The sequence below is a fragment of the Solanum pennellii genome, chromosome 6 (genome assembly GCF_001406875.1).
Source record: "Solanum pennellii chromosome 6, SPENNV200".
In the NCBI taxonomy this organism is placed as follows: Eukaryota; Viridiplantae; Streptophyta; class Magnoliopsida; order Solanales; family Solanaceae; genus Solanum; species Solanum pennellii.
In genome coordinates, this window is record NC_028642.1 from 8,097,580 (window position 1) to 8,115,318 (window position 17,739).

The 17,739-nt window shown below is 33.2% G+C and overlaps 1 protein-coding gene across 3 annotated transcripts; it reads right to left on the reverse strand.

The window, feature by feature from the left end:
• Positions 1-2,363: 2,363 nt before the first annotated feature.
• Positions 2,364-7,409, reverse strand: LOC107021113. Of its 3 annotated transcripts, none has more exons than XM_015221707.2 (8): positions 7,148-7,409; positions 5,505-5,999; positions 5,126-5,279; positions 4,498-4,783; positions 3,969-4,041; positions 3,802-3,892; positions 3,564-3,643; positions 2,364-3,286 (listed from the first exon to the last, which is right to left on the reverse strand). In XM_015221707.2, the coding sequence occupies exons 1-8, from the start codon at positions 7,244-7,246 to the stop codon at positions 3,053-3,055; spliced, it is 1,512 nt and encodes a 503-aa protein (XP_015077193.1). In that variant the 5' UTR covers positions 7,247-7,409; the 3' UTR covers positions 2,364-3,052. The 3 variants fall into 3 exon arrangements, with proteins under 3 accessions (XP_015077193.1, XP_015077192.1, XP_015077194.1); XM_015221706.2 differs by having other exon boundaries at positions 4,498-4,786; positions 7,148-7,408; XM_015221708.2 differs by having other exon boundaries at positions 3,045-3,286; positions 3,564-3,638; positions 4,498-4,786.
• Between the last annotated feature and the right edge of the window lie 10,330 nt (positions 7,410-17,739).

Sequence of the window (17,739 nt, forward strand, 5' to 3'; positions counted from 1 at the left end):
CTCTAGAAGTTAAAATTCTTGGTTCTCTATTCTGAATTATGCAACCCCTATTTATAGTTTTAGAATAGAGGAGTTGTGATTGGAATAGGACTACCTTCGACCAATCAGATTTAAGTGAAATATCATATGAGCTTTATAGAGCGGACTTTAATCAAATTTATATTTATGTGAATCTAAATAATTAAATCAATTATATTAATCCATAATATTTATTTGGACTAATATATTTATTAATTTAATATAATCCAAACAATTTAGTAAATTTATATTTAAATAAATTTTAAAATGATTACATGGCCATCCGCAACAGTAATTGTACTATTTCATTAAACTCGCCATTTTAAATAAATTAGTCTTGATCAAATTTAAAATGTATATAATGTCCTTAGTAAAAAATGAAAAGTCAATATCACAAAATAGGATTATGGTCCTATTTATTTTTATTTTTATTTTGACTAGACAATTCTAATTCAAAATGACAATTGGGAAAAGGGTCAAATATGCCCCTAAACTTTTCGAAAAGGTTTAAATATGCCCCCCGTTTAAAGTTTGGTCCATATATACCCTCGCCGTCCAATTATTGGTACAAATATGCCCTTATGGCGTTAGTTGGCCACCTCAAAATATCCAGCGCATTTTACTTTTCTTTAATTGCCCAAATGGATTTTCCACGTCATTTTAATATTACATCGTGGCATTTATATTACAAAAGATAAAGGGTCAAATATGCCCCTAAAAATCCGACCCATTAAACCCTTTTATTACCCATATATGGTTCAATTATACCCCTCTTTTAAATAACTTATCCTACCCATATCCGACCCAAAACCCATATCCCTTTTCCCCCAAAACATTTAAAATAGATCAAATATATTCTTCATTATGTTTTAGCTGAAAATTATCCTTTACCTCTTACTATTGAATCACTTCTACCCTTCCTATTAACAAAATGAGGTGTCGCATTCAATGTGTATATTATAATGCCACATAAATGTCCACCTAACCAAATCCATCCCCACCAATTAAAAGGTAAGGAGATTCATAGCGAAACTCCATTCTTTCCGGCGAACAAGACTGAACACTGGAGTTATAAGTTATAACCATTAATTATCTCATTCGAATAATGGATCTCTTTTATCGCCGAAGATGTTGACAGAAAATTGGTGGTAAAATCGTTATTTGTTTCTTCCGGATAATGGATGTCCATTGTCGCCGACGATAGAGAAGGCACAAGCGGCCAGAATCAAGCAAATAGTTTGAAAAATCATAGTAGCCTTTGCATTTCTTGCAAGATCCCAAAACGGTACCTTCGGAGAACAACATGGTGACGGTAATTGTAACAGAATCTGTTGTGAGAACAAAGTAATATCGTTACAAGCAACAGAAACGGAAGTCAAAATTAACAACTTAGCAACAACAGTGAATCGTCTTTTCTTAATGCTCTAATTATGTAATCAAGAAGAGATTGATAGTCGAATACACCATCGGTTCCATGAAAGATGAGAACATTGTTCACTAAGGTCAGGTTGCTGATTTTAACAAATCCATTTTCCCCTAATTTATTTTGGGGGAAAAGGGATATGGGTTTTGGGTCGGATATGGGTAGGATAAGTTATTTAAAAGAGGGGTATAATTGAACCATAAAATATGGGTAATAAAAGGGTTTAATGGGTCGGATTTTTAGGGGCATATTTGACCCTTTATCTTTTGAAATATAAATGCCACGATGTAATATTAAAATGACGTGGAAAATCCATTTGGGCAATTAAAGAAAAGTAAAATGCGCTGGATATTTTGAGGTGGCCAACTAACGCCCATAAGGGCATATTTGTACCAATAATTGGACGGCGAGAGTATATATGGATCAAACTTTAAACGGGGGGCATATTTAAACCTTTTCGAAAAGTTTAGGGTATTTGACCCTTTTCCCAAAAAATTTTAATGGTGTTTCAACTTATCTTGATAATTCAATACTTGGTATCATTTGTTAATATGTCAGAAAAAATTGCTCCTCAAAGCAAATTAAATTTTCTCATTTGTTTCAATTTAATTCTTAAAAGTATATTTCTAAATTTTACTAAATACCGCACGAAGCGCCATCGAGTGTATAAAAAATTGCATCCTTAAAAAACGTGTCATTTGCTAATATGTCCTTAGGGGGACCATTTATGTATTTCACCTAAAATTTGTTATGAAATGATATAATTGAGTTTGATTTAAACTATGCAAGTAGAGTATTGTGGGTGATACCTAAGTTTTACTTGTCTCTATTAATAATATCAACACCTATTTCTTACCATGCATATGGTATGAAAGAGAAAGTAGAAAGTGAACATCAATTGACACAAGTAAAACTTAGGATCTAAATCCATATGCAAACTGAATTGTGAAATAGGTGAAAACCAATTGTACAAATTCATACATAAGTCACTTGCTGCATCCTCAAGTTGGGAACATGTCCTGTCCAGAGTTAAAGTCAACATAGCACTAGCAAAATGGCAGTCTAAAGAAACAAATGGCCCAATCTTCAAACAAGAAAGTTGCAGACAGATAGTAATCCAATAATGCTTCCACTAATCCCAAAAAGATGTCACTTTCTTCCTTTACTCTCTGGACGACAGACGGAGTCAAGATTTCAAGTTTATGATTCTATTCAAGTTACTCAGTTCTACTTAATACTTCTTTGACATGTAAATATTCAACGAATTTTTAAGAAAAATGCAAATTTTGAACCAAAGTTACTAGCTTCAGTCAAATCCACAGCCAACACTCTTCCTCCGCCCCAGGCAAAGGCTTATCTTTCATTCTTAGATTAAGCAACATTATTTATACACAACAAGCCATTCTCCACAACAACTGTGTACTAAAACATGTCTGCTTTTCACATCTTTTCTTTTGCTTTTTAAGGATTCTTTTAATCTTTCTTTCCACGCTTTCACAGTACAATGAACTTTTCTATTTCCCGGTGGAGGGTGAGTAACTTCGAGATATATACAACAAGCCATTCCCCACAACAACTGTGTTTTTTAATGCCTTATAAGCTGCTATAGCTTTATTGACTACTAACTGTCCCTGGATTTTCTAAATCCACTTGATAATCTTGACGAGTACTTATGTGGGACGGTATTTCTGTTTGATTCAGCTGGGAATTCTGATGTTGATCTAACGAGGCTTGTCTCCGCCTTTTCCATCTAAAGAACTCTATAAGTATGGAACATCCACACATTGCAACCCCCAAGCCAGCAAATGTTGACAGAAGAATTGAAAGAACGACTTGTACATGAACCTGAAAATGTATCGTATAACATTATAATTAAGGTCCAACTGGAAGCGGATTAACCTTATTCAATGGGATCAACTGAATTCTTAACACAAAATGTAAATATATGAGTGAAAAATTATCAAACTTTCATTAAGTATTCAATCATGAACTCATGATAGTGATAACAACTTAAAGGTTGAAGATGTCGAGTTCAAATTTTGCATCCACCTTTGGAATCTTGATCAGACGTAGTGTCCCTAATTCATTCAGATCTACACATTTAGGAATTAGAATTACTTACCAAGGAGTAGAACATATGAGCAAAGAATACCACGAGGATGAACTGAATCGACGCATAAACCCAAACAAACCTTCTCTTCACTACCAAAAAATTAGAAAAAAATGTTTTTTTTGTCAGAATACAAAAGGAAACACATATGAGCTTAAGATATTCTACCAGCATTTGTTATGAAATATATCTATGAACTTCAATTGATCAAAGTTTTTATAATGTTCCAACTGAGCAGAAGATGACATACCCATGGTTGACGACGCCAAAGACGAAAGCAGACCAAGTACACAAGAAAAGGGAACTGATATTGCTATTGCACCTGTACCCATTGATCCGACCTGCAGATGGGACAATACTAAATCAATACGAGATCGATGACGGACCGTTTCTTTATTGAAAATACTTCTAAATTACCAGAAGCTGCTCAAGAAAGCAAAAGTAGGCAAGCATGCTGACAATGACAAGAATTGGTAGTTCCTGTGATACCCTGTGCAAAATTTCATGTTGTGAGTCAATAGTAGATGTATCAAATGGTTATCATCATTAAAATCGAGTGCACTACTTCCCATCGAAATATTATTCTTGCTTATTTCAATGATCCTCCTAAGTACTTCTGTTATTATGTATATACTATCAGAAATTCAATGTGTAATCTTAGTATTCGGCTTAAATTGGGAAATCAAATAAGATGGAGCACCTAATATAAGACCAAGAACTACGAGATCAGCATGCTTAAGCTGGATTTATGTATGTATCTCGTTTTAACACGAATCTAGAAGAGACATGATATTACAAAAAATTCCGAATAATGAGATAGACAGAAAACCATTTGAAAGGGAACAACACTGCTTTCTATTTTGAGCTGGAGGGATACTTGTTTAGCAGGTAAGATACTCGGTCTTCACTCTTCTTAGCTCATAAAGAAAAGAATAAATACACTCACCTGTATCCGTTTATTTCCAAGTGCTGAAAACTATTAGATCTCACATTTGCACTTTGGAGGCGACGAAGTGTGACAGGCAGGTTTCGAACTTCTTGCTTGCACACATCACATGTTCTGTTACCTTTTACACTGAACCATTTGAAAGCACATTCTTGATGAGCCAAAGCAAGTTCACCTTTGCAGCTGCATTCCATCTTGAGTGTCTCCCCACCTTCACATAATTCAACCAGACAAATTCGACAAACAGCTTCCTCTTCAGGTATATCTTCACCATTTGGCTCTTCATCTTCTGAGAAATAACACATTGATTAGATAAAAATGGGAGCATGCATGTACATGTGGTGCTCATATGCTCACCATATGTTAACTTCATAATGGAAGAAACCTAATCGCATCTTTCTATCAGAAAGTGTTCAAGTACAGTGACCTTGCGGAGCATGTGATTGCTTATAAATTGTAAAGATATGACACATGGGCTCACACAACCCCAAAAGCTAGCTCATGAGGGGAGGGGATTGCCCAAGTCCATATAAGTAAACCACCCGTTCATTTCCCGACCAATGTAGGACTCTTACCTTATTCTAACATAAATCAAATAATTACTTGGATCATATAAACAATTATTTACCAGATACTTTAGCTGGAACTGTGGAATCTCCATCCTTCCCTTGAGGGGTTGAAGGAATGACTCGAAAGAAAGATTCAACTCTCCTAGTGCGTCGATCTTTGTTAATGACCGGTAGAGAAAGGGATCGAGAAATGCGCAGTTGTGTTTCTTTTGGCTACAGTAAGAGCAGATCACATTTCAAGTTATTAAACAAAATTGTTGAGTGCAAAATCATTACTTAAGTCCTTCAGCATGGAAGAACTCTTCACTGGACTCTGCATATACTTCACATTAATGATGTTTAAAATGAAACACCATCTAGATGTACAGAGCTTTGAAATAAGCAAATGTTTAGAAAGAAACAGCATCTAAATAAACAAACTTTGTACAGAGCACTTACACCAAATGTCAGAGCTCTGCTCATACTTCCACTAGCAGACTCCGGATTTGAATGATCAATTGGTGTAACGGGTAAAGATGACGTCCTTTTCACACGTGGTGTAAATAATTTAGTGAATGACCATGACCTTGGTATAGACACCTTCTCTTGCGGCACCATGGCTGAAGTATCTGAATCTGGTAAGGTTGCCTTTTCTGTATCTGAATTCATATTACGCAATTTGAAGCTAAGTCTTGGCAAAAGATTCTTGATGGATGATTTGCCTCTGCATGAGGAGGGACTAGGAAAAGCGTTTACTCTCGAATTAGAAGGACTAGGCGTCAAAAGGAAATTCACCCTTTTTGGTGTAGGTGTGGGTGTTGAAAGCATTTTAACTTGCACAGACTCTTGATTAGCGGCATCCGATGATTTGGAAGGTATCTCCACAAATAGATTTGGTCTCTTCCATTGCTTAGCATGTTCACTTTCTTCAGTAATCCCTGAGGAACTTTTGCCCTGAAAAGGAAAAAACACGTTGTAACTCATTCTATGAAACCTGAACCATTGCTCATCAAGACCGTTAGACAGCATGTCAAGGTGACAATTAGAAATCATACCAATCCAAGCATCCTTAAAGAATACTCACAAGCTGGATGGAAATATAACAGAAATATGTCTTCGAATACAAAGACAACTACTTGCTTAAAACTTAAAACATTTCGAATGCAGTTAATTTCTGCTGAGAATAAGTGCCAATAGATCAGTTTTGAAAGAAACAGATAGTTGATGTTGTATGCCTTTTGCAATGGAATATGACAGAACAGACATATTAGTTTGAAGTAGCATCTCATTTTGGTGGCATTGTTTGTCTAAGAAGCAATGAGCAAGATATCTCAGAAGAAGCAGACGCAGATTCAAAATTTAAAAAACGTTGGGTGCATCAAAATGTCTTTACATATCTTAAACTTTCTTATACAAATCCGTGATCTGACACCGAGGCAGTTTGGTGTATATACACTACTATGACTACTATACCAAAATTGTCTTGATACACGAACGGATTTACAGTGGACAAGAGAAGCCCATAAAGCACCACTGCAGAACTTGACAGAAAAAGGCGCTATGGATTAGATCTCCCTAACATCATCTAAACACAAGACAGAAAGAAAAACTCCCGCACAAAAATGCTTTTCAATGGATAAGTGATATTTTTAATTTCTATCAAGGTTATAAGAGGAGCTTTTTTCACATTTTTCTCCAGTTTATATATGCTTCCTAACATCAACGAGCATTCAACAATTAGTTATGCTGGGACTATTTCTTTTCCAATTTGATATATTAGAGTAGTTCTAATAGTCCATGTATTGGTAATAACATGGTTTAGTGACACACCCTATGATACTAATTAGGTGTATAACTAAATTAGATTTTCTAACACATCCTATCAAACGACCCCATGAAACCCCACCTAGTTCCGCTTCCATAGCAGCAGCATAAACTGCAGTAGTTATGAAAAAAACTCATTACTCTGTCTGTGGATTCAATCGAATTAGTGGAAAACAAATCAAGAGATAAATAACAAGTGTATAATCCTTAGTTCCCAAACCAAAAATCAAGAAAAGAAAGCATAAGAGATCAGAGAGCATCTTTGTTTGGTGTTTCACCTGAGGAATTTGAATAGCAACTCTTTCACAAACACTACTTCTAACATATTCATCATACACCTCAGCCATTGATTTATCCTTCTCTTCACACTTCATCATGTAATAAAGATGAAAAAAGACCCAATTCTGGTCTCTGTATTACCCTGAAAACTGGAAAACACTACACTTTAGATGAACAAGATGCTACTTGTATATAATAAAATAAATATTTCTAAAGCTAAGTGAATGAAAGCAAAAAATAAATAAGGATGCTTTTATTATAATGGAATGTTAGTTAGTTGGTACTTGCAATAAATATAAGCAAATGGAAAAGTCAACAGTGAAGACACTCACACGACTAACCTCCTACCATTAATATTTCCTCCATCCATTTTATATCGTAACTAAGAAATTATAAATACAAAAAATACTTTATCAATTTACTTCTGTAAAAAAAAATTATTTTTTTATAAACAAATATAAACACTTTTTAAAATAATTAATTACAAGAATAATATTGAAAATGTTTAATTAATATTTTCTTAGTTTAATAAAATGGACAATTTCTCTCTATCCAACAATAGTTATCTATTATTAACTTGACACATTCCTTTAAAAATATTAGATAAAATGAGTAATATTATTAAATTATCTTTTAATTTTATTAAATTTAATATTTGAAAAAATGTATTAAATAAATAATTAAAACAAGGATAAAATAGATTCAAAAAATTAAAACTATTTTTTAATTTTCTAAATTAGATAAATATTATTAAATAACTATTTTAATATAATAAACAACTATATTTAGAAATACTACTTCTTTAGCATAGTAATCCGACGGAGGGAGTACAATATATGTATGCCCGCCAGACACGGGTCTCATCCATTCCTTCAAAGGGCACTCTCACTTTACTCATCACTATCCCTAACATGCTCACTCATTCTATTTCAATTAATGTCTTAGCTTCAAGTCTATTATGAAACTATTATCCTATTTTTATATTTAATATGTTTTTTATTCTAACATTCTCATTTTATTTTATTACCATTACAGGAACTACATTGCCATGTGTATATTAACCCATCTTTAATATAAGATTATCAAATTTAAAACCCCTATTTACATTCTTAAACTTTATGCCCACTACGGAAAAAAATCGACTTATAATTTGATTTGACTAAGTATAGTATTAAAAAAAATTAAGTATATTTTTCAGGATAAAAAAAATAGGCATAATGACACTTGTTTCATCCCATCAAAACAAGTTAGCCTATAGGTGTGCAAAAATCTAACCAATCGATTCTAAAAAAGTGTTATTGGTTTATTATTTTGGTTATTGGGTTAATAGTTTTTAATGACTTTTATATATAAAAAAAAAATCAGGTTATCCGTTTCATGTTGGTTTTTAGTTTTGGCTTATTGGGTAAACTAATAATCCATTAAGACTAGTAATTTACTACTTTTACTTGTACATTAATATTATATGTTAATCTCAAGACTTTACTAGTTATTATCTTTATCATTTAGCCTTCAATTCAACTTCATATTGACTTTTGAATTCACAAGTTCACATTATACAAAACGACAAATCTAAAGTAAAAACTCTATCCCTCTTAAAATTCTCTTTATATTACACTTGTATAGTTCTTTTCATGTTTGTTATTATTGTTTCTATTTTATGAGCATTTGTAAAGTTACATTATGGTGTTGTCACGTCAATTTTATTAGAGAAGTCATATATTTGTTTTATAAGTATTTTATTATTGGTTAAATCAAAAATCGTACCATTAAGGATCAAAACCGATAAATCAAAATCGATAAAAAGTATCTTATTGATTTGATTATTGGCTTAACATATTGCCTAAACTCAAACTTAACAGATAAATGCAAAAGTAAAACGAAAAGTAATCTCAAAGGAACATTAAAACGGATAACTTAATCAAACTCACTAACATCCCCCAAAACCTGGTTGTCACCTGTACAAGCCTCTAATGTATTACAACTGATTCAAAAGTAAATACAAGTCTGCTAGAAGGTGGTCCTTGACCTCCTCAGAATACAGTGACTTTTATCTCCTCTCAAATTTAATTTTATATCGATATGTAAGGTGAATTAGATCTTTCTCTATGTGGATAAATTTGGGCTCAAGAGGGGGGTGGAAGGGGGGGGGGGATATCTGGTTTGTCAGAACTTCAATTAAAAGGGTTAGGCTTGAATTCCTGGTATAGATAAAAGAAAACCAATAAAGATACATAGAGATAGATTGTACGTCTATGTGTACTGAGCTCAATGCAATTGTTTCTGAAATAGCACGAAGCTATAAATATGGAGAAGAGGATCGTTGAGATGAAAAACAGTAACCTCACAAATCTCTAGACGTAAATGGGTTGGTCAGTCAGTTCATGACGTCCTACCATTTGGCCCGATTGCGCTCCTACTCTCCTGATTTTACGAGTAATCTCCTCAAACTTAATATCCTAATTTACGACTAATCTACTCAAACTTAATACCTATATACCATCCAAAATCACAATGAATCTTTTAATATCCTAATTACTCTACACAAGATCATGTCCTCGTCTTCATTTAAGAGTTTATTGAAATATAACTATGATCTTTGTTTAATTATATTGTTAGGATAACTTATTTAGATTGTTTTCATACGGATATAAAGTGATTATCAATTAGTTAAGATTCTTTTTAATGTTTATTGTTTGGAAAACTGATATTGGTTTATCGACCTACAATTTGGCAGCACACATACGTGAAATTAAGAGTGTCAACCTAACGACATTTTAAAAAAATATATATAGCTGTTATGAAACTATAGAATAAGAAGAAGAAACTAGAGAGAAAAGAAGAGAAGACTTGTTATTTCTCTTGATGAATGAATTTACAATGAAGAGGAGCACTCTATTTATAGGAGAAATCTAACTTGGTCCCCAAGTACGACTCTTTAACCATATCCTAAAAATGACTCCACATGATAGACATTCACTATAATACAAATACTTTATAACACTCCCCCTGAATGTCTAATTCATAGATGATGTGCCTCGTCAAAAACCTTACTAAAAAAAACTTTGAGAAAAGAAAAACTCTACTAAAGGAAAAGAGTATGCATATCTATTAATACGCATCTAGGCTGCCTCATTAAAAACCTTACAAGGAAAATCCAGTGGAACAAAACCTCGTAAGGGAAAAAGAGTACAATGCATATTAACTCCCCCTAATGAGAACATCAATCCAGAGACTTGAATCTTCGCATTCCAAGCTTGTGCACCATCTTCTTGAAAGTTGCAGTTGGTAGAGACTAGGTGAATAGATCAGCCATATTGTCATTAGAACGAATCTGTTGAACATTTATATCACCATTCTTTTGAAGTTCATGTGTATAGAAAAGCTTCGGTGAAATATGCTTTGTTCTATCTCCTTTTATGAATCCTCCCTTAAGTTGTGCTATACATGCTGCATTATCTTCGTATAAAGTGGTGGGTACTTTATCACATTCCAAACCACATTTCTCTCGAATGAGATGTATCATAGACCTTAACCACACACATTCTCTACTTGCTTCATGAATAGCTATTATTTCAGCATGATAAGATGAAGTGGCTACGATGGACTGCTTTGTAGATCTCCAAGATATGGCAGTCCACCCACATATAGACACACAGCCTGTTTGGGATCGAGCTTTGTGTGGATCAGATAAATATATTGCATCAGCATAACCAACAAGATTTGGGCTACAATTAACAGAATAAAATAAGTCCTTATCAGTTGTCCCTTTAAGATATCGCAAAATGTGTTTGATCCCATTCCAATGTCTCCTAGTAGGAGCAGAACTATACCTTGCTAACAAGTTAACAGCAAAAGCTATATCAGACCTTGTAGTATTACAAAGATACATTAGTGCACCAATTTCACTAAGATAGGGTACTTCAGAACCAAGAATTTCTTCATCCTTTTCTTGAGGTCGGAATGGATCCTTATTCACATCAAGTGAACGAACAACCATCGGAGTACTTAATGGATGCGCTTCATCCATACAGAATCTTTTCAACACTTTTTCTGTGTAGGCAGATTGATGAACAAAAATACCATTTGTCAAATGCTCAATTTGCAAACCAAGACATAATTTTGTCCTTCCCAGATCTTTCATCTCAAATTCATTCTTTAAATAATCAATTGCCTTTTGAAGCTCTATTGGAGTTCCAATAAGATTTATGTCATCAACATAAATAGCAAGTACAACAAATTCCGATATTGTTTTCTTTATAAAGACACATGGACAAATTGCATCATTTGTATAACCTTCCTTAATTAAATACTCACTAAGACGGTTATACCACATGCGCCCAGATTGCTTCAAACCATATAATGATCTTTGCAATTTAATTGAATACATTTCTCGAGATTTTGAATTACATGATTTAGGCATCGCAAATCCTTTCAGGAATTTTCATGTATATCTCATTATTAAGTGATCCATAAAGGTAGGTTGTAACCATATCCATCAAATGCATTTCAAGTTGCTCATGGACTGTGAAACTAATGAGATAAAGCAATGTTATTGCATCCATAATGGGTGAGTATGTCTCTTCATAGTCGATGACAGGCCTTTGAGAAAATCCTTGTGCCACAAGGCGTGCTTTATACCTTTGTATTTTATTTTTCTCATTTCTTTTTTGCACAAAAATCCATTTGTAACCAACAGGTTTAATACCATTAGGTGTTTGAACTATAGGTCCAAAAACTTCACGCTTGGCAAGTGAATTTAACTTTGATTGAATTGCTTCTTGCCATTTTGGCCAATCATTTTTTTGTCAACATTCTATAACAGATTGAGGTTCATGATCCTCATTTTCTTGCATGATATTTGTTGCAACATTATATGAAAGACATAATCAACCACTATTTCTGATCGATTCATATTAGTTTCAACATCTCTTAAATTTATGGATAGTTCATTATTTCCTTGAGTTTCAAGTTCATTGATTCTTTCATGAATATCAAACTTATTCAAATTTTGAACTTCCATAGGAGATTCTTTCATAGTGTCATCTTGACATTTAATCTTTCTTTTTCTAGGATTTTGATCCTTAGACCCCAATGGTCTACCACGCTTTAGGTGTGTTTTTGACTTATTAGCTATAACACTAATGGATGGTCCTTTAGGGACATCAATTCAAATTGGGACATTCTCTGCAGGAATATGTGATTTAGTAACCCTTTTCAAATCTGTAAATGCGTCTGACATTTGATTTGCAATTTTCTGCAAATGAATAATCTTTTTTACTTCTTGTTCACAAGTAGAAGAATATGGATCAAAATGAGACAATGATAAATTTTTCTACAAAATTTCTCGTTTTATTTCACTATTCTCTCTCCCTAATTTTGGGAAAACTGTCTCATCAATCCGACAATCTGCAAATCTAGCAGTAAACATGTCTCCAGTCAATGGTTCAAGATAGCGGATAATGGAGGGTGACTCAAACCCAACATATATTCCTAACCTTCTTTAAGATCTCATCTTAGTGCGGTTTGGTGGTGCTACAGGCACATGTACAACACTTCCAAAAATTCTTAGATGGGATATATTAGGTTCTTGACCCATAACCAATTGCATGGAGAAATCTTATGATAACTTGTCGGTCTGAGATGAATAAGTGTTGCAGCATGCAAAATTCCATGTCCCCACACAGAAGTGGGCAACTTAGTTTTCATAAGCAATGGTCTTGCTATTAATTGCAAACGTTTAATTAATGACTCTGCGAGACCATTCTGAGTATGAACATGAGCAACGAAGTGTTCAACTCTTATCCCAATTGCTAAACAATAATCATTAAATGATTGGGATGAAAACTCTGCAGTATTATCAAGACGAATGGACTTAATCTGATTATCAGGAAAGTGTGCCCTTAACCTTATTATTTGTGCCAATAATTTTGCAAATGCCAAGTTACGAGATGACAATAGGCACACATGAGACCATCTAGAAGAAGCGTCTATTAGAACCATAAAATATCTAAATGACCCACTAGGTGGGTGAATAGGTCCACAAATATCCCCATGTATACGTTCCAAGAACGCAGGGGACTCAATCTTAACTTTCATTGGTGATGGTCTCACAATTAACTTGCCTTGATAACAAGCAGTACAAGAAAATTCACCATTTAAAAGAACTTTTAGGTCTTTTAGTGGATTTTCATTCGAATTTTCTATAATTCGTCTCATCATTATTGACCCAGGATGTCCTAGACGATCATGCCAAAGTACAAATGTATTGGAATCAGTAAACTTCTTCTTTACTATAAAATGTGCCTCAATTGCACTAATTTTTGTCCAATGCAAGCCAGAAGATAAAGCAGGGAACTTTTCTATAACACATGTCTGCCCAGAGACATTCTTGGTGATACCAAGATATTCAAGATTTATTTCATCCATTGATTGGATATGATAACCATTTTCACGGATATCTTTAAAACTCAACAAGTTTCTCTTAGATTTTGGAGAAAACATAGCATTATTAATGATGAGTTTAGTTCCCTTGGGCAAAATTACAATGACTCTTCCAAAACCCTCAATCATATTAGTACTACCAAAAATTGTAGTAACATTCATTTTACCCATACTTAATGAGAAAAATATTTCTTATTTTTGAATATCGTATGTGTTTTACCAGAATCAATCAAACAAATATCTTCATATTTCGATAATATGTTCTTAGAATTATCCATATCTTCACATGAAATGACATACACAATATAAATATATATCAAATATTAGTGTTGTCAAAAGGGTACAATATATTCAAAGGAATAAATTACTAATTAAATATTAGAAATTGAGACTTAATTTATTGTTTCCTCTAAGTCAAAAACGAGTTGTTAGGAAAATAAAATAAAATCATTTTTTAATCCTAGTTAATAACAGACTGTATGTTTTTAACATTAGATCAAATTAAAGACCTAATATAATACAAACACATGATAAATCCTAGTTAATATCAGAATTTATGTTTTTAACATTAGACAAAATTAAAGACATAATATAATACAAACACGTGATAAAGTTTAGTTTTTGACTAACTCTATCATATTAGAATCATATAAATAAATCAATAAAAAATATATATTATTTAATTAAGAATTAAGGAACAAGTTAATGAACGACTAAACTAATTTAAAATACTAATACTCATGCTTAAACAACTATCATTACATGAAATTTTTTAATAAATACTACCAAAAAAAATATCACTCTTCCATGTTCACAGAACCATCACCAATTAAGTGATTTATTTTTCCTTCAGGATGTGCGAAGAAATCTGCTACATCCAAGTGCGTGATGTCAACTTGATTTTCAGAGATAAAATTGCCTCAGGATTTTTCTCTTTCTTCTTTAGTGATTCTTGATAAAGCTCAATCAAGTGTTTGGGAGTACGACAATCACGTGCATAATGACCTCTTCCACCACATCAAAAACAACCTTCCCTAGTTGCTTCACGTTTCTCATCCTTTCTTTTTTTCCTTTCTATTTGATGAATGATTAATGCCAGGAATAGAATTACGTTCACGACCATAATCACGACCACAACCACGTCCACAACCACGATTAGGACCGCGACATTTTCCACGCCTAGCATGGTGGGCATACGCCTCATTCACTTCAGGAAGTGGTTCAGATCCAGTAGGTCGATTCTCATGATTTTTCAATAATAAATCATTATTTTGTTCGGCCACAAGAATATGAGAAATTAGTTCAGAATACTTTTTGAAACCTTTCTCTCGATATTGTTGCTGCAAGAGCATATTCGAGGCATGGAAAGTGGAGAACGTCTTTTCCATCATATCAATCTCATTAACCGTTTCTCCACATAATTTCAATTGAAAAGTGATTCTCAACATGGCAGAATTGTATCATGTATAGACTTAAAGTCTTGTAGCCTTAGATGTATCCAATCATATCGTGCCTTTGGATGTATGACCATCTTCAAGTGGTCAAATCTTTCTTTTAGGGTTTTCCACAAAACAAGTGGATCCTTAACTGTCAGATATTCGATTTTCAGAATCTCATCAAGATGACGACGCAAGAATATCATTGCTCGTGCACAGTTTGAATTTGATGCCTTATTTTCTTATTTTATGGTGTCTCCAAGACCCATTGCATCAAGGTGGATTTCAGCATCCAACATCCATGAGAGGTAGTTCCTGCCTGAACTTTGAAGGGCAGTGAACTCTAGTTTTGTAAGATTGGCCATTAAAATTAAAAATAAAAGAATAAATAATACCTTTATTAATTCTTCAAATCTAACCTTCACTTTTGAGAAATTAGAGTCTCGTGCTGATAACGTGTTATGAAACTATAGAATAAGAAGAAGAAACTAAAGAGAAAAGAAGAGAAGACTTGTTATTTCTTTTGATGAATGAATTTACAATGAAGAGGAGCACTCTATTTATAGGAGAAATCTAACTTGGTCCCAAGTAGGGTTCTTTAACCATATCTTAAAAAGGACTCCACATGATAGACATTCAGTATAATACAAATACTTTATAACAATAACATTTTTTTTCGCAAGATACAATACAAAAGATGAGATGTATAGAAATTGTTTTTCTCTCTCCATATTTTATGAAGAAATAAAGATATTAATTTATTTATTTGCACTGTCTTGGATATTGTTTAAGAGTTAGAAATATGTGATTGATAAAAGACAATTCTGTTAGTCCATCTCCAACCCAACATCAAATTTTACATTATATTCAATATTTGGTGTAAAATTTGGTGTTTTGAGCTTTAATCCACACTAGTTTTCACATCAAATTTTGTGTGTGAATAGTGTTACATCAAATTTTGTGTAACACTATTCATCACACCACATTACTTGTTGAATATTATAATATTATACAAACTTTTAATCAAACATTATATAAATTGTATGCTTTAATTAAATCTCTTTTATGTTTAAATTATTTTTCATGCAATATTTTTACAATATTATGTCACGACCCAAGTCGAGTCATAATTGACACCCACACTTAATCTCCTAGGTGGGAGAACGAACAAAATTTAACCCCAACTTACAAAATAAAAACATAATGCGGAAGCTTCAAATCTTATTAAATATTGTTTCCCAAAACCTAAAAGTCATCAAACCAAGGACATCTAATACTCAAATACTAAGCCTAAGAGTACCAAAGACACCAAAGTGAGTTATAAAAAATCCTTTATGTCCAAAATCTAAGGACATCATGTCATGATGAGAGAATCCAACACGAGCTAGAATGAATCGCTCATCATGGAACCTGATGTGCTGGAGACTAGCTACAGTTGAGGGTGAGTTGAAGTCGTCGGTACACTCGTTGCACTCCATAAATGAAAAACAAAGAAAATTACAAGCAGGGCTCAGTACAGAGCAACATGTACTGAGTAAGTATCATCAGCCAACCCAAAATAGAAACTAATATACGTGAAACAATATTATAGAATCAACTATGGCACTTAACAGATGATAAGCAACAAACAACATCAACCAGTGTCAACAACACTAAAGTAAGTATGCAATAAGTCAACAATATCAAGATCATCCATGAGGACTCATGCCTCCAACCAAGCCATTTGGGAAATTGAGTTCTTTGAGATTGAGTACATTCCATTGATTCAATATGTTTTTTCTTTAATATTATCGTGTCGGAACGTGACACTTCAATCCAATTATACCATGTCGAGACGTGACACTCCGATTCAAGAATACCGTGTGGGAATGTGACACCCCGATCCAAGAATACTGTGTCGGAACGTGACAGTCCGATCCAATAATACTGTGTTGGAACGTGACACTCCGATCCAATTATACTGTGTCGGAACGTGACACTCCGATCCAATAATACCATTAATTTATCATTATTATCATCACTTTCAATTCATTGATGATATTTCATCAAGCCTTCTTTATTCAAGGCATCACTTCGATAAAGAGGGTTCAATAATATAAATTCCACGGTCTCAGGATTTCAGACCAATCACAAAACACACAACCAAGTCACACAACCACACAATCAAGTACATATAAAACTTCACAGTATCATTCAATGCATATCAATCACTATTAAGAGTTTACTATCAAATAGCATAAACCATAACCGAAGCCAAATATGCTAATTCTCCAATGCTTTTACTTTCCTCAATGCCCCCAAATTTTTCCGATCTATCAAGTATATATGCATAATTTGTAAGTTAACGAGTCTATAAACACTCATATTATTTTATGTCTAGCCGAGACCCAATAACTCACCTAAATGTATAATCAATTTCCTAAAAGTCAAACTTAAAGGTAAGTCTCAATTCCTCCAGTTAGCATACCTTAAACGGAATATAAATAATTCGATACACCTAATATTTAATTACCTATGTCAATATATCAAAATATATTTTATAATGTGATAACAAAATATAATAATATTTCATAATTGAAATCACTGGTTACGAAACTAGTGACATCATCCATGAATCCACTCAACAATCTTTAGTCTCGAACTTTCACTAATTAATGACAACCTTTAACGGTTCTATCATTTTCTATTGGCAGTAACAATTTCATTACATA

Bases quoted from the DNA above. Each gene is read 5' to 3' on its own strand.
- LOC107021113 (XM_015221706.2), bottom strand. From the start codon at position 7,246: ATGATGAAGTGTGAAGAGAAGGATAAATCAATGGCTGAGGTGTATGAT. The intron at 3,644-3,801 runs GTATGTCATCTT...ATTTTTTGGTAG, and splicing joins TTTGGCGTCGTCAACCATGG to TGAAGAGAAGGTTTGTTTGG. The intron at 3,287-3,563 runs GTAAGTAATTCT...ATACATTTTCAG, and splicing joins CTCATATGTTCTACTCCTTG to GTTCATGTACAAGTCGTTCT.